Raw genomic sequence first — 26,427 nt, 5'->3', positions numbered from 1 at the left:
AAAACTATATTCACAGCAGCAAGAGAAGATAAACTGGAAAGCTAAATATTTAATCTGTCCTTAGTCATAAAAATAAATCTACACAATGTTTCTGAAGTACATGGACCATTACTTAATAAGTAACATGAAGGAGCACCTGGGTGGCTTAGTCAGTAGAGTGAGGGGCTCTTGATCTCAGCTTTTGAGTTAGAGCCCCATATTGGGTGTAGAAATTACTTAAAAAAAAATAAAATCTTAAAAAAAAAAAACCCAAATTTTATAAAATAAAAATACTGCCACAACTACATTTAAACACACACACACACACACACACACACAGTACTATGCCAATGTCTTTCTTCGCATCAAAGCCTTTTTTCCTTATAGTTTACCTAATCAGATATGAGTTTACAAAATTAAAGTCAAAATTCTATTTCTTAGGGCACCTGGGTGTCTCAGTCGGTTAAGTATCTGACTTCAGCTCAGATCATAATCTCATGGTTCACAGATTTGAGCCCCATGTCTGCAATGACAGTGCAAAGCCTGCTTGGAATTCTCTCTCTCTCTCTCTCTCTCTGCACTTCCCCACTCATGCTTTCTCTCTCTCTCTCAAAATAAATGAACTTAAAAACTTTTTTTTAATTACTTAAAAAAAAATTCTATTTCTCAAAAAGCACAGATCACTGAAATGAGTAACTATTTAACAACTGCCTGAGAACAGAGGTTACTTACTATCTGAGCAAAACTTTAATAAGATATGGTGGGATCAAGTTCTTTTGTTTAATGACTTTTTTTAAGTAGGCTTCACACCCAGTGTGGAGCCAATGTGGGGCTTGAACTCAGAATCCTGTGATCAAGACCTGAGCTGAGATCAAGAGTCCAACATTCAACAAACTGAGTCACCCAGGTGTCCTATGGGATTAAGTTTTTAAATAAAAGAACAACAGTACCATAAAAATTTCCCAGCTGCTTTATTTCCAGTATAAGAAAGTATCACTATAACTTGAAAAACATTTTAGACAGGGCTATAAATTGATGCTGCTACTCAAGTCAACATTAATGATGGGAGCACCTGGGTGGCTCAGTCAGTTAAGCGTCTGACTTTGGCTCACGTCATGATCTCATGGTCAGTGAGTTCGAGCCCTGCACTGGGCTCTATGCTGACAGCTCAGAGCCTAGAGCCTACTTTAGATTCTATGTCTCCTTCTCTCTCTGCCCCTTCCTTACTCATGCTCTGTCTCTCAAAAATGAATAAATGCTAAAAGAAAAAAAAATTTTTAAAAGACATTAATGATGTACACCATGTAACAAACATAATAAAGAGATCTCAACCCTACTCTCACTCACCTTGCCTTTGGTCCAACAAAAGACTGTGACTGACCTATGACTCCACTTACAGGGAGCTCTTGATTACTTATTAGCTACTTATTAATTAGCTCTTTATTACTTGTTAGCTTCTTATTAATGCAAAATCTAGCAAATTCGGTTCATATTTTAAGAGAAAAAATAAGGAGGTTAAAAAGACCCAATGTGACTGACTATTCAGTCAAGATCCATTCAAACAATGATGAAAGAACAGAAGTATTTAAAACCTAGGGCAGGTTGACAGTGAGGACTATTTATTATTTTTTTTTAATTAAGAGACATAAAAAATGATGGGGGGGAAAGGGTGCCTAGGTGGCTCAGTCAGTTGAGCTTCCAACTCTTAATTTCAGTTCAGGCCATGGTCCCAGGGTCAGGGGACCCGCCCTGCATCAGGCTCCGTGCTGAGCACAGACCCTGCTTGGGATTCTCTCTCTCTCCCCAACAAGCCCAACCCTCTCCTCCTCTCCTCTGCTGGTGCTCTTTCTCTCGCTCTCTCTTAAAAAAAAAAAAAAAAAAAAAAGTGATGGGGGTGATGAATATATCTTAATAAAGCCTTGCTAATTGAAGGGTATTAAACAAACAAGAAAACAGAATTTTTGGAAGTTTTAAAATCCTGAGAAAAATTATCAGTTCTCTAAAATAGCAATTTTGAGTATATAGATTAATATAAAACCCACTATTGCACTATTGTAATTATTAAAGAATATAAACAAAATGGCCCTGTTAAATTACTTTATTGTTCATGCTTTAAAATTGTGCTGAAAAGGTGCCAAAAAGGAACAGCTAGATCATGTTGATACATATTTACTCAAGAATACGTATAGGAGTGCCTGGATGGCTCAGTTGGGTACGTGTCTGACTCTTGATTTTGGCTCAAGTTGTGATCTCACGGTACTGAGATAGAGCCAGATGTCAGGCTCTGAGCTGGGCATGGAACCTCCTTATGATTCTCTCTCTCCCTCTGCCTCTGCCTCTGCCTCTCCCCTGCATGCATTCTCTCACTCAAAAAAAAAAAAAAAAAAAAAGACACATAAATATCTACTTTAATAGGTACAATAACAAGGAAACCTTGATCTACTTAAGAACAATTGATATCTAAATGACAAATCAGCATTTTAAAAATGAAAGGCTTTATTTGTGTAAGCACTGATAGAGTCTATACTGGTTTGTACTTTCTATGAGCAGTGTACATTATTACTCTGGAAACAATGTTTGTAGGTATACAAAGATTTATGTAGGTATATGAGTTTTATATCAAATTCCATTGCCTGATCCATTTTATCAAAGAATTTTCTAATAAAGGTATCTTAAAATTTATTGAAAAGCCAGAAATTTTCAAATCTATGTAATTGGTCATGGTACAGAGATTTTTATATTTTCTGTATATCATGCCAAAATAATCTTAGACCAACATTTGAATTGAAAAGCTTAATTTTGCCAATGAAACATCTACATTTCCCTATTAGAGAGGTTACAAGTTATACAGAGAAGTTTGAGTTCATTTTCAAATATTTTAATGCAAAGATTCATGAATAGTATTCTTTGGACCCAAAAATGCTCTCATCTTTTGGTACTCAAAACTCACCAAAGGTCATAGGTAACCCAACAATGAATAATTCCATTTCTTGAGATATTTATGAGATAATTTGCAGAGAAATAGCATGTAATATAAATACAGTCCAAGATCTAAGGTCTGAACAGATTTTTGCTCTGAATTCGCTGGTTATGACTAGTGGCTTAGCATGATTTCGAGAGATACTTTTAACAAAAAAAAATAAATAAATAAATAAATAAAAATAAAAGAAGCTTATATATAATGCATTCTCCTTATATTCCATATTTATACTATTTTCTCACTTCTAAACTACCAGAGAAATTCAGGTATAGTACAATTACTGAACACAGAGTCATTCATAATCATACTATTACTCTGTGTGGTACACGTTAATAATTCATGAGGATGTTTTCCCCATATGTGTTTTGCAGAACTAGAACAAACCAAATATTTCCCACCCATAATTTAAAATCCAGACAAAACTCTTTATGTGAAACCTAAAGGGGACATTATGCCTTACCTCATACTCAGAAATTTCAGGTAAGTTACTCTCATCTGCCTTTTCCAGCTTTTCAGCAGCCCACTTGCTTGCAGCCTCAGCAAGTTCCTTTTCGGTTAGCCGACTGGGTTTGTCTAACACCTAATAAAAACAGAAGCACAGTTCTATTACAATCCTCAAAAGCATTTAAACTTCAAATACATCAAGAAGTACATCCACTTAACTTATAATTATGTAAGCCTCCAAATGTATATAGAGAACAAGTACATCTTTTATTTGCTTTTTCAAAAATATTCAACACAGAATTTCTCTAAGTAGCAATTCCTTTTGGACATACAGAATAGATCTGACTTCTAATTTCATTTACATAGAGCTTTAAAAATTCATCTTAAAGAACAAAAAAAATTAATATACTAATAGTATTTGAAATATACAGGACATCATACTGATTTAAATTTTGTATCTTTATTATATTCAATGAAATAATGCCAAAATGTCATCAAGGTGAATTCCTAATTAATGCAGTAGAAAAGTCAGACATGCTATTTTCATAATTTATAATAATTTACATAAATCATACTCTTTACACAAAATTTATACACTTAAATTTCATTTTTTTTTAAATTTTTTTTCAACGTTTATTTATTTTTGGGACAGAGAGAGACAGAGCATGAACGGGGGAGGGGCAGAGAGAGAGGGAGACACAGAATCGGAAACAGGCTCCAGGCTCCGAGCCGTCATCACATAGCCCGACGCGGGGCTCGAACTCACGGACCGCGAGATCGTGACCTGGCTGAAGTCGGACGCTTAACCGACCGCGCCACCCAGGCGCCCCTTAAATTTCATTTTTTGATATTTCCACTGCTTCCCTTCTTCAACCATATACAATATTAAACAATGTGTGGAATTTAGAGTTACAGGATTTGAATGCCAGCTTCATCACTTGCTAGATAAATGATTTTATATGCATAATTAATGACACTGCGAAGCCTTGGTTTCCACATTTACAAAACAGGTATTAATAATATTCAGTTTTACAAAGTAGTTGTGAGAATCAAGTAACAGACCTGAGAGTACCTATCACTAGTGCTTCGTACTTCAGTTTTTTTTTTTTGTTTGTTTCCATATTCACTGTTACAAATCAGTTATAGTAAAACATTTGAAGAAGATCAATCAGTTCATGAGGTCAATATAAAAATGAAGAAAATAAATCGTTTTTTTCTGGATCACCTGATTCCCACAATACTGTTTACAGGCCTATGCTACAGACTAAGATATAAAAATTCTAAGCTAAAGGGGCACCTGGGTGGCTCAGTGGGTTAAGCATCCGACTCTTCAACTTTTTTCATCACTGTTTTACAGTTTTCAGTGTAAAGGTATTTCACCTCCTTGGCTAAATTTATTCCTAAGTACTTTATTCTTTTTGATGCTACTGTAAATGGGACTCTCTTCTTTCTTTTTTTTTTTTAACATTTATTTATTTTTAATAGACAGAAAGAGACAGAGGATAAGCAGGGGAGGAGCAGAAAGAGAGGGAGACACAGAATCTGAGGTAGGCTCCAGGCTCTGAGCTGTCAGCACAGAGCCCTACATGGGGCTCAAACTCACGAATCGCGAGATCATGACCTAGGCCAAACTCGGGCGCTTAACTGACTGAGCCACCCAGGTGCTCTGAGAATATTTTCTTATCTTCTTTTTTATAGTTTATAACTGGTGTATAGAAATGCAACTTTTGCATATTGATTTTGTATCCTGCAACTTTACCGAATTTATGTATTAGTTCTAACAGCTTTTTGGTGGAGTCTTTAAGAGTTTTCTATATATAATGTCACCTGCAAAACAAAAAAAGTCTTACTTCTCCCTTCCCAATTTGGATGTTTTTTAATATCTTTTTCTTACCTAACTGTTATGGGTAGGATTTCCAGTCATATGTTGGTTAGAAGTGGCAATAGTGGGCCAATTGTCTTGTTCTTGATCTCAAGGAAAAGCTTTCAGCTTTTCACCACAGAGTATGATGTTAGCTCTGGCTTGCGATATCAGGCCTTTATTATGTTGAGGTTCTATTCCTCTATACCCAGTTTGTTCAGAGGTTTTATCATGAATGGATGTTGAATTTTGTCAAATGCTATTTTTTTGCATTTATTGAGATGATCATATATTTTTATCCTTCATTTTGCTGATGCAATATATCACACTGCTTGATTTGTGGGTAATTCATCATCCTTGTATCCCTGGAATAAATCCCATATGATCATGGTGTACGCTACTTTTAATGTGCTGTTGAATTTGGTTTGGCAGTATTTTGGTTGAAGATTTCCACATGTACATTCTCAGAGATACTGGCCTATAATTTTCTTTTCTCGTACTGTTCTTGTCTGGTTTTGGTAGAAAGGTAATGCTGGCCTCAAAATGAGCCTAGAAGTATTACCTCCTCTTCTATTTTTTAGAAGAGTTTGGGAAGGATTAGTATTCTTGAAATGTTTGAAAGAACCAGTGAAATAATTTGAGAAAATTATTTAACTCCTGAGCCTTTTCTATAAAATGGATCTAACTACTTATACCATGGGATTTCTGTATGCATACAAAAAATATATATATTAAAATATAACTAGAATCAAGTAGTTATACAATAAATGTTAGGTCTCTGCCTTACTCATGTCTCCCAAAATAAAAGCACAGTCCCATCAAATATGCCCTATATGAATATTCATCCCCATCTTGTTATGGTCAAGATGCGCAATGGCTGAAGTACCAATTTTAGCATAATCTGTGGAAAAAAAGTCTTTGAGAAAACTGCTCATTTATTTTGATAGCTACCTTCAAGTTGTGGTTACTTAAGATTCAAATATTTAAATGCAGCAAATTATCCTCATTAAGTTTGACAGTAAAGAATAAAAGCACCTGTACCAGACAGTCCATCTCGTTTACTTTGTAATTCCTCTTTAAACTGATTTTTAAAATATAACAAACCTTTGATGAAGGAACTGCTGAAGAACTTGAGGGTGAAGTGTCTCTTGATGTTTTTAAAGACTGAACAGGTCTCTCTTTACCTGTTTAAGAAAACATAAAATGCAATTTTCTAGCTCATTTGTTTTCAATTAGAGTGACTTTGTAATTGAATAAATGAGAGGGGGCGTCATAAATTCATTTTAGTAGTGAAGTCTTCATTACATTATTAAGTTAAATCTGGTAATACCTAAGTCCACCTATCTCTTTCCAGGGCTGTGCACCATAAGAAATTTCAAATAACCTAGAACCAATGGACATCATATTTGACAATTCAGGCCATATCAAGGCCAGTTAGCCAACACAGAACCACTGAGAAGACCTTCAGAATGGCAAAAGACTAAACTCATAAATGCTTCCTCCTCCAAGTTCCTAAAAGCTAACTTTTATCACAATAAAAATTCAAGAGTAGTTATTATATAAATACCACAAAGAGAACTAGCTAATTAAATGACAGCTCAAAGCAAGGGGTATGTAGGGAAATATAGCAGATATTTCCTGAAATGTTTAGTTTAAAAAATGAAAACTAGAAAAATTATAATATGGAGCACCAATCCAATGCCTGGTATGAATGAGTACCCAAATATTTGTTAAGTGGTTAAAAATAAATCTGTGTGAGATAATCATTACCCTTTATCTTCAGTCACTATAGACACTAATGTAGTGCTATATATATATCATCATTTTTATAGAAACTGAAGCCAGAAACTAGATTTAAACAAGATTACTTTAGTCAGTTCAACAACACAGAAAATTGTTTTAGTTAAATATAATCATAAAAATAACGATGAGCTGTTACTGATACAAAAACATTTCATTAAACTATTTGTATGTGTCAAATATAATATAAATTTTCTGCTCTACATTGCTAAGAAAACTGACAAAATTAAACTGCAGAGAAAAGGAGAAGGTGCCACTAAGTTTGGAGTGACATGGAAGCTGGTCAAGACTAGACAGTGGGTTAGGGCCAAGAAAGCAGTCAAGAGCAAAAGCAAAGACAAAACGACCTTGAAACTGAGGCAAAGCCAGCTTCAGTCACAAAGCCTCTTAAGCTCTTCCTGCCATGGTCAAGATTGCTAAGTAAGAGCCTAAAGGCTCAAGGGCAATAGTGAATAACATCTCTTTCCAATGTCCTACAAACCTGGAAAGCCTTTCACTGCAGGCACTTCTCTCACCTCCCCAGGGACATCTGGTAATTTTTTACTGTCACCAGTGGTAGAGTGCCATTGGCACACAGTAAGTAGAGGCTGGGGATGTTGCCAGAACACCCTACAAATGCACAAAACAACATCTCCCAACAAAGAATTATCCAGCCTCAAATGTCAACAGCGCCAAGGATGAGAATGCCTGCTCTAGGCACAGTATTCTACCTCTGAGACTCCAACAGTCTTATAAAAGACGTTAATCCTAGAATCTTTTAACTTGTGATGTTAAGAGGCTTTCACAATAAAATCATTTTAAAAATTCTTGTAGACCTTAAAAACCAAAAAATACCAACCATCCCTACATCCCAAAATGATTAAGAACACGGTTTATTTAGTCATTTTCTACTGTATTTCCATTGCATATGGCAAATTCCACATCATATTGTGACAGTGTCGGTCTATTCCACTGCACCAAAAGCTCCAAGTATCATAGCTTATTTCTGAATAGCCAGGGCCTACCTCGTTCAAGTCCTTTAAGAAAACAGTAAGTCAAGGGGCGCCTGGGTGGCGCAGTCGGTTAAGCGTCCGACTTCAGCCAGGTCACGATCTCACGGTCCGTGAGTTCGAGCCCCGCGTCAGGCTCTGGGCCGATGGCTCGGAGCCTGGAGCCTGTTTCCGATTCTGTGTCTCCCTCTCTCTCTGCCCCTCCCCCGTTCATGCTCTGTCTCTTTCTGTCCCAAAAATAAATAAAAACGTTGAAAAAAAAAATTAAAAAAAAAAAAAGAAAACAGTAAGTCAAAAATTAGGTGAAAAGATAAATTATTTTTCTACCCTTAGGATACAGTGACCTCCCCATTCTATTAAGATAAGCAATTGCTTGAAAGAAGTTGAGGGCTTGACCAATCAGCACAGCAAACTATGCTAATTAAAGGTGTATTTATAAGCTCTCAATTCTGACACAAAGCTAGCCATGGAACAAGCAGCTGTTAATCTCTTACTCAGCAAAATCTGACAAACACGAAATCAGCACTGCAGGTATGTCAATTACAGTACCAAATGTAGTCTTAGGATCTTCCCAGATTATAGCTGCATTAAGGGCTAATTTAAGCAGATTTCAACCAATCTCAGTGTGCAGAAGCAAAGAATACTGAAGGCAGAGCAAGTGGTAGATCATATCTCCACATCTACTCATATATACCTGTTGCATGAAGGGCAGGGACAGGCAAGAAGCAAAGAATAAAGAAAAAGGATGCTACAACAGAAAGAACACAGAAAAGGTAAAAAGACATTCTCTGATCCTCCTGTTATCAGGTCCTATGTGTCAATGGTTTGTTTATTCTACAGATCTCCATCTCCTTTGAGGTGGCTATTCCTGACCAGGAATGGTTAGCCCAGACAACCCACTCACATATTCCCTCCATATCCTACCACCTATATCTATTACTATTAAATTCTGGGGGCACCTGGGTGGCTCAGTTAAGCGTCCGACTTTAGCTCAGGTCATGATCTCATAGTTTGTGAGAACCCCATGTCGGGCTCTGTGCTCACAGCTCAGTGCCTGGTGAGCTCAGAGCCTAGAACCTGCTTCAGATTCTGTTTCTCCCTCTCTCTCTGTCCCTCCCCTGCTCACGTCTATATGGGGTGTGTGTGTGTGTGTGTGTGTGTGTGTCTCAAAAATAAATAAACATTAAAAAACATTTTAATTCTGGTTCCAACTAAAGACTAATGGAGCAGTTATACACTTTTCCCATTTCTGTAACCTCTTTCAATTCAAGTCCCCCACCCCTTCACAATCCCAAATCAAAATCTAGCTCAAAACTCACCTCTTTCTGGATTTCCTTCATTCTGCCGTTTGTAGGAGGCACCAGCACGGATGGACTCTAGGGAAAGGTGGGCAAGGAGGAATTAACACCAGCACCTCTGTGCCCAGGAGGGACAAGAGAAGAACCCAGAAGTAGGAGTGATGAGAACAGGAACTTCTGAGTATTTGCTGGTGACCCTAAACCCTTTCTTTTCTACCCTGCCTTCAAATTGGGCTGCCTGAGCAACAGCCACTGAAGACTAAGAACAAACAGGAGAAAATTTCTGTTTTTAAGATCAGAAGCTAATTGGGTATAATAACAAAGTGTTAAGATTAGGCTAACCAAGGATAGCATGAGCAGAAAAGAATGAGAAAAGGGTTATATGATAAGACACCTAAAGCTGAAGACAAGGATCAGGTTTTACTCATCACTGTAAGCACCTATTCTAATCATCATCAAGTTGGCAAAGGATTGGTTAAAAATGACACACGCACGCACGCACGCACACACACACACACACACACTCTCAAGAGAGAAAGATGAATCACCACTAGGAATTAAAAAGAATACTGGCAAAGTTTTCATGGTGTATCATATCAGTTACCTGGGCTTACAGTAACTATCTGCAAAGGTCATTCTGACTTACTCTCAAAAGTAGCCCATTACTAAATCTTGCTACTTCTTTTCATACAAAATTTCTCATATATGGATTTTCTTTATAAACAAATCCACAACTACTGTCTTGCTAGAATCCCTAATTGCCCCATATTTACAATCTTGTAAATATTTTGTTAGCTTCCTTACCCACACATCGCTTAGTGATGCAAACATAATTAAGTTTAAATAGCATAAATATGCTAATAAGAGCTCCCAGATATCTTTCCAATAAGATGCAAACTCCTTAACATTACAAAATTTTCTAGTACAGATCTCAAATTGCCACTTTAATTTTTTTCTGAGAATTGTTTTGGTACAGTTAGCACCTTGCATTAAAAAAATATTTTAAGGGGCTGCCTGGATGGCCCAGTCAGCTGAGTGTCAAGACTCTTGATTTCAGCTCAGGTCATGATCTCAGTTTGTGAGTACAAGCCACGCACTTGTGCTCTGCACTGACAGTATTGAGCCTGCCTGGGATTCTCTCTCCCTCTTTTTGCCCTGCACACGTGTGCTCTCTCATTCTCTCTCAAAATAAATAAACTTCAAAAATATATTTTAAGAAATATGCCAACATTTGCCGTCCTACTTCTGCAAGAATGTTGTTAAAAGATGCAATATCCTCTCCCTGTGTTAACTGATCTGTCATCAGGACAATTTTTCTTCCTCCTCAGCAGGTGATCTGTTGTTTTTTTTTTCTAAAGTACACTGTGAACACTATTACTGAACAGTTCTTTGTTTTAGCTAAATCCTTATTCAACTACAACTGTTCAGCACCTTCACAGTGGCATTTACTCTGACTTTTATTGTCACATGTTTCTCCTATAGAATATTCTTCACCAATTTACTGAATCCTTTTTTGTTATGTGTTTATTAACTTGCTTCAAATTCTTTGTAGATCAAGAGATGAGAACACTGACAATTTACAAGACGTGTCTGGAGTCTAGGGATGGCTCATATTAGCTGATAATCGTGGTTTGTCCACATCTCTTCCAAACTCCAAGTTCAGTGACTCCACATCGGTAGCCTGAGATGGTAGTATTCACTCCATGGCAAATACCACAAATCATGTGCTGTTCCCCTGGAGAGTCAGTCTATCAACACACTACAGCTGCTGTGTTTATTGATTTATTGATTTTGATACCAAATTTCAGAGACACTGTAGTAATCACATTTAACTACAGATTCCTATCCATAAAAAAAAGCTTGGGCTGTTTAATAATATCCTAACAGACCAATAAAATCACCCAGCTGAACCCAGCTCAAACTGCAGATTCATAAATAAGTGCTTGTATTAACCCACTAAGTTTTACACGGTTTTGTTTTTTTAACACAAGAGATAATGGAAAAAACCCTATTATGCTCACACTCTTCATCTTAAGAGTTTTCAATGATCTGTTTATATTGAAACTAAAGTGTTCTCCCCTTATATTCTATTATAGTATTTTAATGATTTAAAAACAAAGTTTTTCTTGAGTCACCTGGTGGACTCAGTAGAGCATAGGACTCTTCATCTTGGGGTTGTGGGTTTGAGCCCCAAATTGGGCACAGATTACTTAAAAAAAAAAAAAAAAACAAAAAACAAAAAACAAATAAGGGCACCTGGTGGCTCAGTAGGTTAAGCAACCAACTTAGGCTCAGGTTATGTTATCGCAGTTCGTGAGTTTCAGCCCTGTGTCAGGCTCTGTATTGACGGCTGGAGCCTGGAGCTTGCTTTGGATTCCGTGTCTCCCTCTCTGCCCCTCCCCTGCTGGCTCGCTCTCTCTCTCTCTCAAAAGTAAACATTAAAAATGAATAAATAAATTTCAAAAAACTAAAAAATAAAACAAGTTTTTCTTAATATATTGCCATTTGGTTCTCATGCCTTTGTACTTCTGTGTTTGTCCTCCTACATATTACTAACTACATATTTCTCTTTCTTCTCTGTTGGTTATTATTTCCTAAATGTGAGTATTCCTCCTAACTTCGTTTTTGCTTGCTACTCTTACATGGCTCCAACCAACACTATGAATACAAATGTCTCTTAAATCCACTTCTTTCACTCATACCTTTATACTTCTAACTAATAGGATGCTACTCCTCAGCTATTTAGCCTTTACTTCAAATTTACCTCACAGGTGATCTTACTAAGCAGGCCCTAACTCCCTGCTTGAGAGCAGGGCAAAAAGATTCAACACTTTTGCTGTAACATGCTAAATAAAGTGAACTCCAAATTAGGATAGAAGAAAGAAACTAGGAAAGGACAATTCTGAAGGTGGCAATATGAAAGTCGAAATCCAAGTCAATGCACTGGTAAGTAAAAGAATAAATGAGGAGGAAGAAGATGAAGAGGAACATTGTTTCCACAGATGAGGTAAAAAGTTCTTCCCACCGAGAAGCAACTTAATGTTTCAACAAACATTTAAAAGTATTATAAGATTTAACAATATTTGGTGACTCTTTGAATAGAATAGCTGATATGAACATCAACAATATATGATGACTCCTTGAACAAAATAAAACTTCAGACATGTACCTTCTTCTGGAGTGTGATGATGAAAAGAACTAGACTCCTCCAAGCCTACCAACTATTATTAATTATTGATAACCCATGTAAGAACAAAGGACACTGCTAGGAAAAAATATTAAAATCATCATTAGAGAGGATAAAGTTAGGGACCATGTCTTAAAACCTTTCAATTCTTGGTACAATGCCTAACATACAGGAGGAAAACAGGTACTTCTGCATGAAAGTCTTATCAGTAAACAAACTTCACAGAACAGGTAGGACATTCACATCTCCTTTGACAGCTGAAGCTGTGAAAGAGAAATGAAGACATGAACAAATGAAGATGTGGTGGCTACACAGATGCTAAGGAAAGGATTTATTTTCTGGATCATGGATAACGACATGAAAATTTGGGGCTCTTGGTTGGGAAGAACATGATTTCCCAGAAACCCTATTGGTCAAGAAGGTATGAAAGATAAATGGAAAGGACACAAGAGAAATGGTCTTGTGATACAGACACCAAATAAAAATGACAGAAAAAAAGAAACTAGATAAAGGGGTAGAGAAAGCTTATGCCACCTCTGCTTCCCCAAAACAATCATCTCTAAGAGGTTAGAGATGTAACAAGGTAGATTAACTATGAATATTTGGAAGTGAACTTCTGAACAGAGCTCTCCTTTTAATACATCAGCTAAAACCACATGGGCTTGCTTTTAAAAATATAAATAAAACATTATACTAACTGTACATATTCTGAATGTATGCTGACAAAATGTATTAAGTCCCTAAACAGAGATGTTATAAATGCCTACACATATGGAAACATCATTAATTGATTACTGTTTTTAGAATCTCAATCATTGTGATGCCAGAAAAGTTATACCTGTATTCCTAGGATTCACCCAGGAAACTCATAGCCAAAGCTCTCGTGAGTAATCAACAGATTCTCAATCAAGAACAATATATTGTACAATCAAATTTAACACCACAATAATACATTGGATCAAAGTCCAAGATCTTCTAAGAAAATACTAAAGTATAGTTCAGGATCTCCTAATATGATACAACACTCATCCGAATAATCCTTCTCCACTTCCTTCCTTCTACCAACTTCTACTCACTCTTCAGACATTACCTAAAATGTCTATTCCTATGGAATGTCTGGTTTGTCCCCCTCACCAGATTATAAACTCAGAGAGCAAAGACTGGATCCCTCTTGCTTGGCAAACCATTTATGTGAAATATATCTTTGATGAATACAAGACTGTATGAGTACTGAACACAAATACAGTCACTTTCAAACCAAAAAATGCTATGATATTCAGCTGCCAAGAGAATGGGTTTGTCCTCCCTATTACCTAAAATATACATGCTCTGATTTCTATTACCATCACCACTCTAAACCTGCACCAAAGAAGCCTTCTTTTTAAATGTAGAATTAAACCTTTAAGGGGCGCCTGGGTGGCGCAGTCGGTTAAGCGTCCGACTTCAGCCAGGTCACGATCTCGCAGTCCGTGAGTTCGAGCCCCGCGTCGGGCTCTGGGCTGATGGCTCAGAGCCTGGAGCCTGTTTCCGATTCTGTGTCTCCCTCTCTCTCTGCCCCTCGCCCGTTCATGCTCTGTCTCTCTCTGTCCCAAAAATAAATAAACGTTGAAAAAAAAATTAAAAAAAAAAACAAAAAACCTTTAAATTTATTGGAATTTCGGTAATAATCCAAAGAGTCATGTCGACTTCCAAATATATTCACAGCCAAAGGTCTTAAGACATGTCTCTTTTCCCATTACACTTAAGTTTAATAATGGAGTCTACCTTCCAAATACACTCTTCTCAAAATAGTATTTTTAATTCTTGTACATTTTCAGTCATCTTAGAAGATGTGCCTGCAAAAAGGATTAAACACTGATGAATAACAGTCTTTAAAATGATATTCTAGGGGCACCTGGCTGGCTCAGTCAGTTAGATGTCTGACTCTTGATTTCGGCTCAGGTCATGACCTCACGATTTGTGTGTTTGAGCCCTGCGTCGGGCTCCGTGCTGATAGTGCTAAGACTGCATGGGATTTTCTCTCTCACTCTCTCTCTGCCCCTCCCCTGCTTGTGTGCGCACATCTCTCTCTCTCAAAATAAATAAATTTTAATTAAAATAAAATAAAAAATAAAATAAAATAAAATAAAATAAAATAAAATAAAATAAAATAAATCTTCTATTCTTAATAACAGCTGCTGATCTCAAGAAAATAAAGGGATACTGGGCCCAAAGTCAGAGCTACAGAAAAAAAGATATATCCCAACAAAAATAATAAGCTTGCAAATCTTCCACAGTAATGGAATTTTAAAAATTCTACCAAAATGTCAAACAGCCTAATTAATGTATAAGCATCAGTGGTAAATCTGAATAATCCATAGGCAAATGTTTAGAACAAATTAACAAAGATGTAGTTTCTATGTATTTAAATAATCATCCCTAGAGCCACAATGGACTTACAAAGCAAAACCAGGTAATTTTTATGTCCCTCTTTGATAGAGGAAATTCATTCTAACTTAAGAGTTTCAAGAAAGCACCTGATAAAGTCTTCCATGAAATCCTCAAGAGAAAAGGAAGATAAGAGGATCACAACTAGTTAAAAATAATGCAGAAAAATGGTTGAAGCCCACAGACAGAGGTCTCTAGAGGTTTCTAAATTTGGCTATCTGCCAGTCAACATAATTATTAATGACTAATAAAAAACCCAAAGCATATTTCCTTTGTCGATGAAACTGCTGTTTTTATCTGCTGCAAATATACAGAATCACTGAGATTTTAAGATCCCTATAGAAGAAAATAATAAGCTAAAGTTAATTATATGAAATTTAGCATTCCTAGATTTCTTTTAATGTATAAACTACATGAAAAAAAAAAGTACAGGCTGAAGGGCATTTTGTTAAATAGTAATATATGTGAAGATGGCTTAGGTTTCAATTGCCTACAGTCTCAATAAGGGCCAGTAATACAGTCCAGTTGACAAAGTAAAAGTTCACTTCTGGCATCACAACTTAAAAGGAACAGAAAGAAAATTAGGAAAGCAAAGTTCTGAAAACATGTCAAATAAAAGCTGAAGGAACTAAATATACTTGAACCTGTGGGGGAAAAAAAAAACCAAGAAGATTATGATCGTATTCTTCAGATACATGAAATGTTACAACATAAAAAAAGAAGAAACATTTTTATGGCTCTAAGACAAATAACTAGTATTGCATAGATGTTACAAGACAAGCTTTAATTGTATCATAAAAAATGAACTATACAAAGATGGAAGTACTGGACTGTGATATAGTAAATTTATCACAGGAAGTATTTTAACAAAGAATGAGGACAGGAAACTGTCCTGAGTGATTTCTGGTATCACCTATTAATGTTAAATAGTTATCCTCAACAAAAGAGTAAGACAGGAAAATAATGAGATTCAATTGAGAAAGAGGAGGAAAAAAGGAAATAAATATCTGAGAGTTGACAAATGGGGAAATATTTGGTTGGATTAATAGGAATAAAAATAATAAACTTCAAATAGAAATACACAGGATACATATACAACAATTTTAACTGGAACAGTATCATAATGAACAAAGGGAAAGGCAATGAGGTTAAGTAGGACAACCTACACTTAGCATATAAATATGGACAACAAAAAGGAACAAAAAATAATATTATAGTGACAGGTATGAACAGGTAAACCCAATTAAGTTATAGGCAGAAAATTCTTATATAAAAGCACAGAATGAAAATAACATTTTGATTTAGGAGGATAATTACTCTACAAAGCAGTGCAAGGTTTACAGGTTTAACTCAAAAGGCTATAGAAGAAATTTAATCAAATACATATGTAGACATGTATATGTGAGTGTAAGCACAAAATGGGAAATAAGTAGTTAAGATAAAAAAGTAGTGAAAACCACTCTGTGACTTATAATTAATCATGTAAGAGATACACTAAATGCACAGAAGAATCAGGAAGAATTAGTCTTTAAATGGTTACCATGGCCAAACTACTAGTGATTATTAAATTAAAATTACTCTGAAAAGTATGAACAAAAAGCAAAAAATTAAACTTAGCAAAATGACGGCATTAGGAAAGTAAGAAAATTGTTTTTACCTGTTATTTGTAGAAACATTTAAAATTTTTGCCCAAATTTTAACTTACATTAAAAAACTAAATTAACACATTGTTGTTAATTAACTCAATTTAAATGATAATTTAAGGACCCTGTTTCGCAGTCCTTTTTTGAAGAACAGCAAGGTGCCATCACTATCTGTGACATTTAGATTCAAAGCAAGAATTGGTATCAGAAATGTGTAACATAACAGTTACTTTTTCTATTTAATGTTTAAAATAAGTTCTCCATTAACTTTTTGCAAGATGATTTTATGTAACTATTCTGAAAACTATTTACATGAAAGGAGTATAGAAAAACATTTCAATAGCTCAGTCCAAAGTGTTACAACCCAAGTAACTTGTAAAGAGAGTTTTCCCAGAACAAACATTTTTCTTGATTAAAGAACTTAACTTTTGAAGCTAAATGACTTAATAATATAAACATGAAGGCATACCAAAGTCATATGTTCTATTTCACTCAATTTGCACCGTATTTTAGTTTCCCAGCTTTCTCTGTTATCTATTCATCACTCCAGATAGTAAAACAATTTGACCACAAAGGATGGGAAAAAGTATACGGAGACCCTAAGACAGGAGCATCACATGTGGCTTCCCTACAATTTCATCTCAAGATTTTAAAGTTTTGGCTACTAACTACCAGGCGGAAAGCTGACATAAAATTCCTCCCTAAAAATATGTTTTAGAGGAGAATTGGAAAAAGACAAATTCACTAATAATTAGGTTCACTACAAGCTGTCAAGAATCTTAAGCTTCCATTTTACTCATGTTTTGTTCAAAAGCCTTCATAATCAGTTTCCAAAGATACTTTCCTCCTCTTAATCATTATATTTGTATTTAAGTCAGACACATCAAAAAAAAATACATCTTCTCAGAAGGTGTCTGGCTAATATTTACATCTGTGCATATGAGTGTACTTTAGAACTCAGATGTTATTTATCCTCTTGAAAGGGGAGAGGGTGGGAAAGAGGGAAGTAAAACAAAGGAGAAAATACCAAATTCTAGAGCCTGAACTCCACAGAAAAGCTTTCAGTTACCTGGAACTATATGTTTATTTTAAGCAAGTGGGCATATGTAAGTTACAATGTTTGTTATAAATCCTTCAAATGACATTCTTACCTCCTGTATGACCATTCATATACATGTATCCAAAAATATTTTTTTTTTGGAAGCCCCACTCTACTTAGCTCTGAAATCAGTAAAAAATTGATAAATTTTCGTTAAATAAAGGAATCCAGCAACAGCTACAATGGAGACAATCTAATGATTTGAAGTAACCTTCTCTCAGTCCGAACATGTAGGAAGCAAATGCTGTTAAACTAAAACTCTTATACTTTGGAAGAACATTTAATAGGAAGGAAGTTAAAAAGTAAAGAAAAAGAGAGGTGCCTGGGTGGCTCAGTAGGTTGAGCATCCAACTCTTGATTTCAGCTCAGGTCATGATCTCACAGTTTGTGGGTTTGAGCCCCACATCAGGCTCCATGCTGATAGTAGGGAGCCTGCTTGGGATTATCTCTCTCTCTCCCTCTCTCTCTACCCCTTCCCTGCTCATTCTCTCTCTCTCAAAAAATAAATAAATGAAACTTAAAAAAAAAGGTAAAGAAAAAGAAATATCCTTGACTTTTCTGGTGTCTGTATCTTGGCTTGTAATTCTCCCCACCTAGAAGATACTTTTACTGGTAGAAATCTGAAATAAAAGATGAGCCCAAATGTCGTTTCCTCCATGATGTGTTCTTCTAACCCCCAGAGTGAGAATCTCTCTCACCTTGACCTGCTCATGCCAGGTTAACTCATTTATGACATATCAATTCTTATATCAAAGTTATATTTTAGGGGTGTCTGGGTGGCTCAGTTGGTTATGTTCAACTCTTGATTTCGGCTCAGGTCATGATCTCACAGTTTGTGGGTTTGAGCCCTGCGTTGGCCTCCACATTGACAGTACACAGCTTCTTGGGATTCTCTTTCTCCCTTTCTCTCTGCCCCACCCCCCACTCATGCACTCTCTGTCTCTCAAAGAAATAAAAAATTAAAAAAAAATTATCTTGTATCTGTTATATTTACATATTGATAAAATTGTTGTTAGTTAAGGGGAAAATACCTAAATATATTCCAGTCCCTGGTGACGGGGATATCCTTCTATCTAACACAGTGCCTTGCATTTAGCAGGCAGGAGGAAGTGTTTGTAAATGAGCTCAATTGCAGGCAGTGGAGTCCAGAAAGATAAAACAGATTATCTAAAAAAGTTGCTTCATTTATTTATTCCAATACATACTGAGCAACTCAGCCAGAATGCCATGCTATGATTGCACAGAATGCCATGCATGTCTAGGTACTCCAAATAAAACAAACAAACAAATTGGAGGTTGGAAAAAAAAAAAATGAACCTAAGGTAGGATTTAGCTCTAGCATCTATAAATAAGGCTACACCTTGTATTTAGGGGAAACCACTGAGATTTTTCATGAAAAATATACTAATCAGATATATAGAGATAGATATCTTCTACTGACAGAAGACTGAAGAGAATGGACTAACACAGGAACTAGCAGAAAATATAAGAGTGTGTAACTTTCAAACATGATTACAAACACACATCTTCTGTGTTGAAGAATTAGAAGTAAAATGTCAATGTGGACCACAACTTGAAACGGTTCCAAAAAAATCTGTGTTGTATTTATTATACTATTCTTTCAACTTGTCTAGAAGTTTCAAAATTTTCAAAATAAAAGGCTAAAAAAATTTCTCTCTTAGCAATACCTATAAGGCAATCTGAATCAATACTTCCTCATTAGTGGAGATTGTAAAAGAAGTCTTAAAAATACATACTTCTATGTTGAGATTGATGGAAAGAGTACGTTTTGCTTCTTTCTGGAGAGTAGCTTCTACTACTGACGCTGGAGCCAGACCTGCTGTGTGGAGAATCCTTTCGACCTACAGGCGATTCTCTGAAAAAAGGAGGGTCTCTTTTATGAGGAGATCGGTCTCTTGCATAATGGGAAGGGTAGAAACTTTTTCTTCTAAAGCCGTCTCTCATGTCCCTTTGGGGAAAGAAAAAGTGAATTATATCCTGTAAGTTATATATACACAATACAAATGGCAAAAGCTCTGATTACAAGCTGCTCTTTACTGTAATCTTGGTTCCCCACTCCCCCCCTTTTTTTAATCACCACTGAACTTCTAATGTCAGTCCACAAAATGAAATTTTATTGGTGAAATGTGATTTAGAATGCTACATTTCTTCAGTTTGGGGTAGAACCAAGTAGTTAAGGGCAAAAGTTACTTTATTCTAAGCAAACAAATTTTAAACTGTGAAAAACACAGTCCTATAGTCTCTACTTCCGTTTGCCATTAGCAATATTCCACAGAGCTACCACATTCTCAGTGACATCTAGAGAAGGCCAAAGATATCCCAAGTGAGACATTTAATGGACTATGATCCTCTTCTATAGTCTATACTACTGGTTTTTTAATTGCTATGATTTTGCTTCCCTCGTGCCAGTTGGCAATGTCTACAGACATTTTTGTTGTCACAGCTGGAGAGGAGGGGTTGCCACTTGTGAGTAGGGACCAGAGATGCTCTAAAATCCTACAATGCCCAGGACAGGTCTCGTATGTACACACACACACACACACACACAGACACACACACACACACACACAAAACAACAACAACAAACTATCTGACCCATGATGTTAGTAATAGCAAGGTTGAGAAACCCTGGTATATACCTATTAAGTCCTTGTTCTCTTGAGCTTGCATCCTTAGTGTACAGATTGTTGCTTACCTCTAAACACCAGCTTTTAATAACTCACCTCTACTTTTACAAATTGAATTTCCTTATTAAGCAATATAATCAATTCAAAGCAGAAATTAAGTCTGAGTTCTAAAACTTTAGAAAACAAAACCAACTTTAAAATATCAAAGCAAATCAAAATTACTAAAACTATCAAGACCTGGGCCTCTATTTAAACGAACACCTGGAGTCAAACAGGTTTTAATTGAAGATTTAGCAAGTATACTTCCATATGAAAATTAAGGAACACTGCATTTCAGACAGAAGAATGCTGAGAGATAAACCACTGGCCTGTAATTTCAAATGCTCAGAAAATAATTTCAGGGGGTGCCTGGATGGCTCAGTCAGTTAAGTGTCCAACTTTTGATTTCAGCTCAGGTCATGATCTTAGGGGTTTTGAGATCAAGCCCCACATCACTGTCATTGTGGAGCCTTCTTGGTATTATCTCTCTCTCCTCTCTCTGCTCTTCCCCCTGCTTGTACACACACACTCTCTCTCACTCTCTCTCTCTCTCTCTCTCTCAAAATAAATAAACATACACTTAAAAAAAAAGAAAATAATTTCAGTATATTGATCAGCAGTCCCTAATATTTAAGTTGTCATTGGCAGATTAATACCCAATACATATTGTCCTTACAGGTACAATTAAGTTTCCTGGACCAAAGTAGAAAATAACTAAAACTCATTCATGATAAATGAACTGACAAAATACTACTGCCAAAATAAAGAATCAAGAAATTCTAATACGTTCAAGTTGAGTTACCAAAACAACAGGAGCCATATCAACATTACTGAGAACCAAGTGACTACATATGCATTACACACATCTTAGGAACTGTACTAGGTGCTGGGGACCCAATGGTGAACCAAATGCATGGAGTCCCTCCCTCATCATGGAACTCTCAGGCTAGAAGGAGAGGCTGATATTAAACAAATAAACATAGGGGGCAGGGCACCTGTGTGGCTCAGTTGCTAAGCACTGATCTCAGTGTTGTGAGTTCAAGCCCCATGCTGGGCGGGAAGCCTACTTAAAAAAATAAACAAATAGGAGTAACTGGGTGGCTCAGTTGGTTAAGCATCTGACTTCGGCTCAGGCATAATCTCGTGGTTCCTGATTTTGAGCCTGGTGTCAGGCTCTGTGCTGACAGCTTAGAGCCTAGAGCTTAATTCGGATTCTGTGTCTCCCTCTCTCTCTGCCCGTCCCCTGCTCACGCTCTGTCTTCGCTCTCAAAAAAATAAATAAAAACATTTTTAAAAATTTAAAAATAAATAAATAAAACATGTGAATGCAGTCAAGAGTATAGGCAGGGAGACTAATTAGGAGCTTACTCAGGCAGACAAAAGACAGTGGTAGCTTAGATAAGGTCAGAACAGGGGACTACTTTAACACATACAAGAATGTATCTTTGTAGACTCAATAGAACATGGTGAATGTCTGACTAATGAGAATAAGAGACGGGGGTTGCCAAGATGATTCCCAGAATCCTGGCATGACGGATTACTGAAATGAAAAAAACAGATTTGAGAAACTGGGGTGGGGTAGGAGATCCACATTTAGCCTTGAATATTTTAAGCTTGAGATGCTCATGTAACATCTTAGTAGGCAGTTGCCTACCAATGACATACCAATGTCAAGATTAGAAGAACCTTTTTGGCTATAACTATAAATTTTTCTATAAATAGATTATTACGTAATTTTTTCTATTTAAAGCCTTGGGTAGGACCTAGAATCTAGGACTAGATTAAGGGAACACTTAGGACTAGGAAATTACTACATTGGGAGAGAAATGGGCTATCTGAGAATGAAACAGAATAGCCACAGAGACATGAGGGAAACTGGTAAGTTACTAAGGAAGCCAAGGAAAGCCTACTCCAAGGAGGAGAATAAAGGTTTCCTCCACTGAAATTAGAGTTCTTATTGATAACTTATCTAGGGTGTGAAGATACAGGCTCATATACAGAGGAAAGAGTGCCTACTTTTCTCCAGCAGGAGGCAGGGTAAGGGAGTAGGCAAAAGGCTGAACTACAGTTTCCTAATCCTGACACCAGATGGCGGTAAAATCACAACAGCATAGTTCAGAACCACCAGCGTGGCCTGGGGTGACTGAATATCCTTGGGGTAAGTACATGTTAGATTTTTAATATCTCAGAGCAAAGTCTCACCTCCCCTTCACATCAAGCCCTCATATTTCCCATCATATTTAGCAAAAACCTCACAACAGGCATTATCTACTGTAAGTATCCTCTTTGACAAAGTGATAATGCTAGCCAAGTCCTTTATTCATGTTATTTTGTATATATATACATTTTTTCATATTTCTATCTCTTTTATCTCTATATCCCAGTATATGTAAAGCACTATGGGGAATTACCCTGGTTCTAAAGAAGCTTAGTATGTTATGGGGGGTGGGGGATGGGGACTAAATGTTCCAGAACTGGTATTGTAATTCAGAAGACAAATGTGTATTACATGGAAAACTCATCTGGAGGATCTTTAAGGAAAAATGAACACTGCTGAACAGATATATAATCAAGCCACAGGTGTAATAGCTATATTTAAAAAGAGAAACAGGTAAAACTAATTTTAGCAATATTTTTATTTAAGCCAGTATATCTAAAATATTATTAACATATATTCAAGATTTTAAAACTTAGTGAGACATTTTACATTCTCTTTTTCATCTTACATCTTGAAAATCCAGTACATATTATATACTAACAGATTAGATTATCTCAGTCAGAACTAGCCATATTGCAACTGGGACATTTGGCTACTGGCTGCCATACTAGATAGCACAGATTTAGATGGTAGGAAAAGTATTCCACACTTCAAGAAAAAGAGAAGGATTAAAGGGTATTATTGTGAATGAAAATAGAAGTAATCAGAAAAGCACAAACGAAAAGCATTGACTACAAAGCAAAGGAACAGAAATTTTAAAGGGTAAAGGAGAGTTAATATAAAGTACTGCATAGACTGGCAGAGATCTCTACATTTAAGACCTTGGAGTCACGTGACCAGTGAATGGGTTGTCCAATAAAACTTTGGAAACCAAAGCAGATTTTAAGAAATAAGTATTTTCATAAATGGCTTTTATGATGTTTAAGTACGTTCTTTCTATCCCAACTGTCTCAAGGGTTTTTATTCACAAAGGATGCTGAATTTTGTCAAATGCTTTTTCTGCATCAATTGACAGGATCATATGGTTCTTATCTTTTATTAATGTTATGTATCACATTGATTGATTTGCAAATATTGAACCAGCCCTGCAGCCCAGGAATGAATTGCACATGATCATGGTGAATAATTCTTTTCATACGCTGTTGAATTCGATTTGCTAGTATCTTGTTGAGAATTTTTGCATCCATATTCATCAGGGATATTGGCCTGTAGTTCTCTTTTTTTGCTGGGTCTCTGTCTGTTTTGGGAATCAAAGTGTAATGTTGGCTCACAGAATGAGTCTGGAAGTTTTCCTTCCCTTTATTTATTTTTTTTTTTTTGAAAAAACCATAGAAAGCTTATGAAGGAAATTGAAGAAGATACAAATAAATGGAAAAACATTCCCTGCTCATGGATTGGAAGAATAAATATTGTTAAAATGTCAATACTACCCAAAGCAATCTATGCATTCAATGCAATCCCAATCAAAATTGCACCAGCATTCTTCTCAAAGCTAGGACAAGCAATCCTAAAATTTGTATGGAACCACAAAAGACCCCGAATAGCCAAAGTAATATTGAAGAAGAAAACCAAAGCGGGAGGCATCACAATCTCAGACTTTAGCCTCTACTACAAAGCTGTAATCATCAAGACAGCATGGTATTGGCACAAAAACAGACACATAGACCAATGGAATAGAATAGAGACTCCAGAATTGGACCCACAAATGTATGGCCAACTAATCTTTGACAAAGCAGGAAAGAATATCCGATGGAAAAAAGACAGTCTCTTTAACAAATGGTGCTGGGAGAACTGGACAGCAACATGCAGAAGAATGAAACTAGACCACTTTCTTACACCATTCACAAAAATAACATCAAAATGGATAAAGGACCTGAATGTGAGACAGGAAACCATCAAAGCCCTAGAGGAGAAAGCAGGAAAAAAAACTCTCTGACCTCAGCCGCAGCAATTTCTTACTTGGCACATCTCTAAAGGCAAGGGAATTAAAAGCAAAAATGAAATATTGGGACCTCATCAAGATAAAAAGCTTCTGCACTGCAAAGGAAACAATCAACAAAACTAAAAAGCAACAGATGGAATGGGAAAAGATATTTGCAAATGACATATCAGATAAAGGGCTAGTATCCAAAATCTATAAAGAACTCACCAAACTCCACACCCGAAAAACAAATAATCCAGTGAAGAAATGGGCAGAAGACACGAATAGACACTATTCTAAAGAAGACATCCAGATGGCCAACAGGCACATGAAAAGATGCTCAACATCATTCCTCATCAGGGAAATACAAATCAAAACCACACTCAGATACCACTTTATGCCAGTCAGAGTGACAAAAATGAACAAATCAGGGGACTATAGATGCTGGCGAGGATGTGGAGAAACGGGAACCCTCCTGCACTGCTGGTGGGAATGCAAACTGGTGCAGCTGCTCTGGAAACAGTGTGGAGGTTCCTCAAAAAATTAAAAATAGATCTACCCTATGACCTAGCAATAGCACTACTGGGAATTTATCCAAAGGATACAGAAGTGCTGATGCATAGGGGCACTTATACCCCAATGTTTTTAGCAGCACTTTCAACAGTAGCCAAATTATGGAAACAGCCTAAATGTCCATCGAACTGACGAATGGATAAAGAAGATGTGGTTTATATATACAATGGAATACTACTTGGCAATGAGAAAGAATGAAATCTGGCCATTTGTAGCAACGTGGATGGAACTGGAGAGTGTTATGTTAAGTGAAATAAGTCAGGCAGAGAAAGACAGATACCATATATTTTCATTCATATGTGGATTCTGAGAAACTCAAGAGAGGACCAGGGGGGAGGGGGAGGGGGAAAAATAGTTACAAACAGAGAGGGAGGGAGGCAAACCACAAGAGACTCTTAAATACAGAGAACAAACTGAGGATGGATGGGGAGCGGGGTGGGGAAGAGGAAAAAATGGATGATGGGCATTGAGGAGGGCACCTGTTGGGATGAGCACTGGATGTTGTATGGAAACCAATTTGACAATACATTTCGTAAGAAAAAAATCAATATAAAAAAAAGAAGAAAAGAAATCAAGATATATATACTAAAGGAGTTAAGCCATTAGTTTTCTTCCAAAAGTTTGGCAGAGGAAGGAAGAGAGAAATGGAACAATATTTTGAGGGAAAGGGATTATTTGATCATATCTGGAGGGTGAAGGAAAAGGTCAATTTACTGTAGGAGAAACTTTTAAACTAAGATGCAAAATATTAACTGATAAAGAGCCAAAAATCAACAGGAGAAAATGAGACAAAGGAACAAGGTAAAAGAGAATGGCACTGAAGGAAAAAAGAACATGAAAAGGGTAAAGAGAAAAATGTTCATTTCAAGAAGAGAAAACATGAGAAATCCCTCTTTAGAAGGCCTTTACCTGAGTAAAGTAATCATAGAAATCATCAATAGAAAGTAAAGAAATCAAGAATGTGAATGGAAACTTGAGGCAGAGTAGAAGAGGGTGGGGTAAGTATGATTTAGAGCAGTGTTCCTGAAAATGCAGGTTCAAAGACATGGCTCGGTTTACCTAGGAAAGTGACAGAAATGCAAATTCAGGGGCATCAAACCACACCTACCGAATCAGAATCTCTGAGGGCATGACCCAGTATACTTGGGCTTTACCAAGGCTCCGCAGCTGATCCTGATGCACATAAAACTGATAAAGACTGAATTACAGAACTTCACTAACATATATAAGCACGTTACTCCTAAGTCGAAAGCAGAAATTCAGAGCTCATGATAAAGGCAGAACAAGTCCCAGTGATGACTGTAGCATCTGACCATACCTG

General features: G+C 36.4%; 1 protein-coding gene across 11 annotated transcripts in view; it reads right to left on the bottom strand.

Moving 5' to 3' along the window:
- PPHLN1 (periphilin 1) overlaps nt 1-26,427 on the bottom strand; it is a 145,329-nt gene that overhangs the window by 66,524 nt on the left and 52,378 nt on the right. For 7 of the 11 annotated variants that reach the window (XM_030322349.2, XM_030322357.1, XM_032593949.1 and 4 more), the window contains 4 exons: nt 19,465-19,676; nt 9,373-9,429; nt 6,369-6,448; nt 3,420-3,539 (listed from right to left, as the gene is read on the bottom strand). In XM_030322349.2, coding sequence (XP_030178209.1) covers nt 3,420-3,539; nt 6,369-6,448; nt 9,373-9,429; nt 19,465-19,676 — 469 coding nt within the window. The remainder of the gene's footprint in view (nt 1-3,419; nt 3,540-6,368; nt 6,449-9,372; nt 9,430-19,464; nt 19,677-26,427) is intronic. The other 4 variants (XM_032593948.1, XM_032593951.1, XM_030322354.1 and 1 more) reach the window with 1 other exon arrangement.

The sequence above is a fragment of the Lynx canadensis genome, chromosome B4 (assembly GCF_007474595.2).
Source record: "Lynx canadensis isolate LIC74 chromosome B4, mLynCan4.pri.v2, whole genome shotgun sequence".
Classification (NCBI taxonomy): Eukaryota; Metazoa; Chordata; class Mammalia; order Carnivora; family Felidae; genus Lynx; species Lynx canadensis.
The sequence above is the reverse complement of the archived record's forward strand: the minus strand, read 5'-3'. Positions and strand labels throughout refer to the sequence as shown.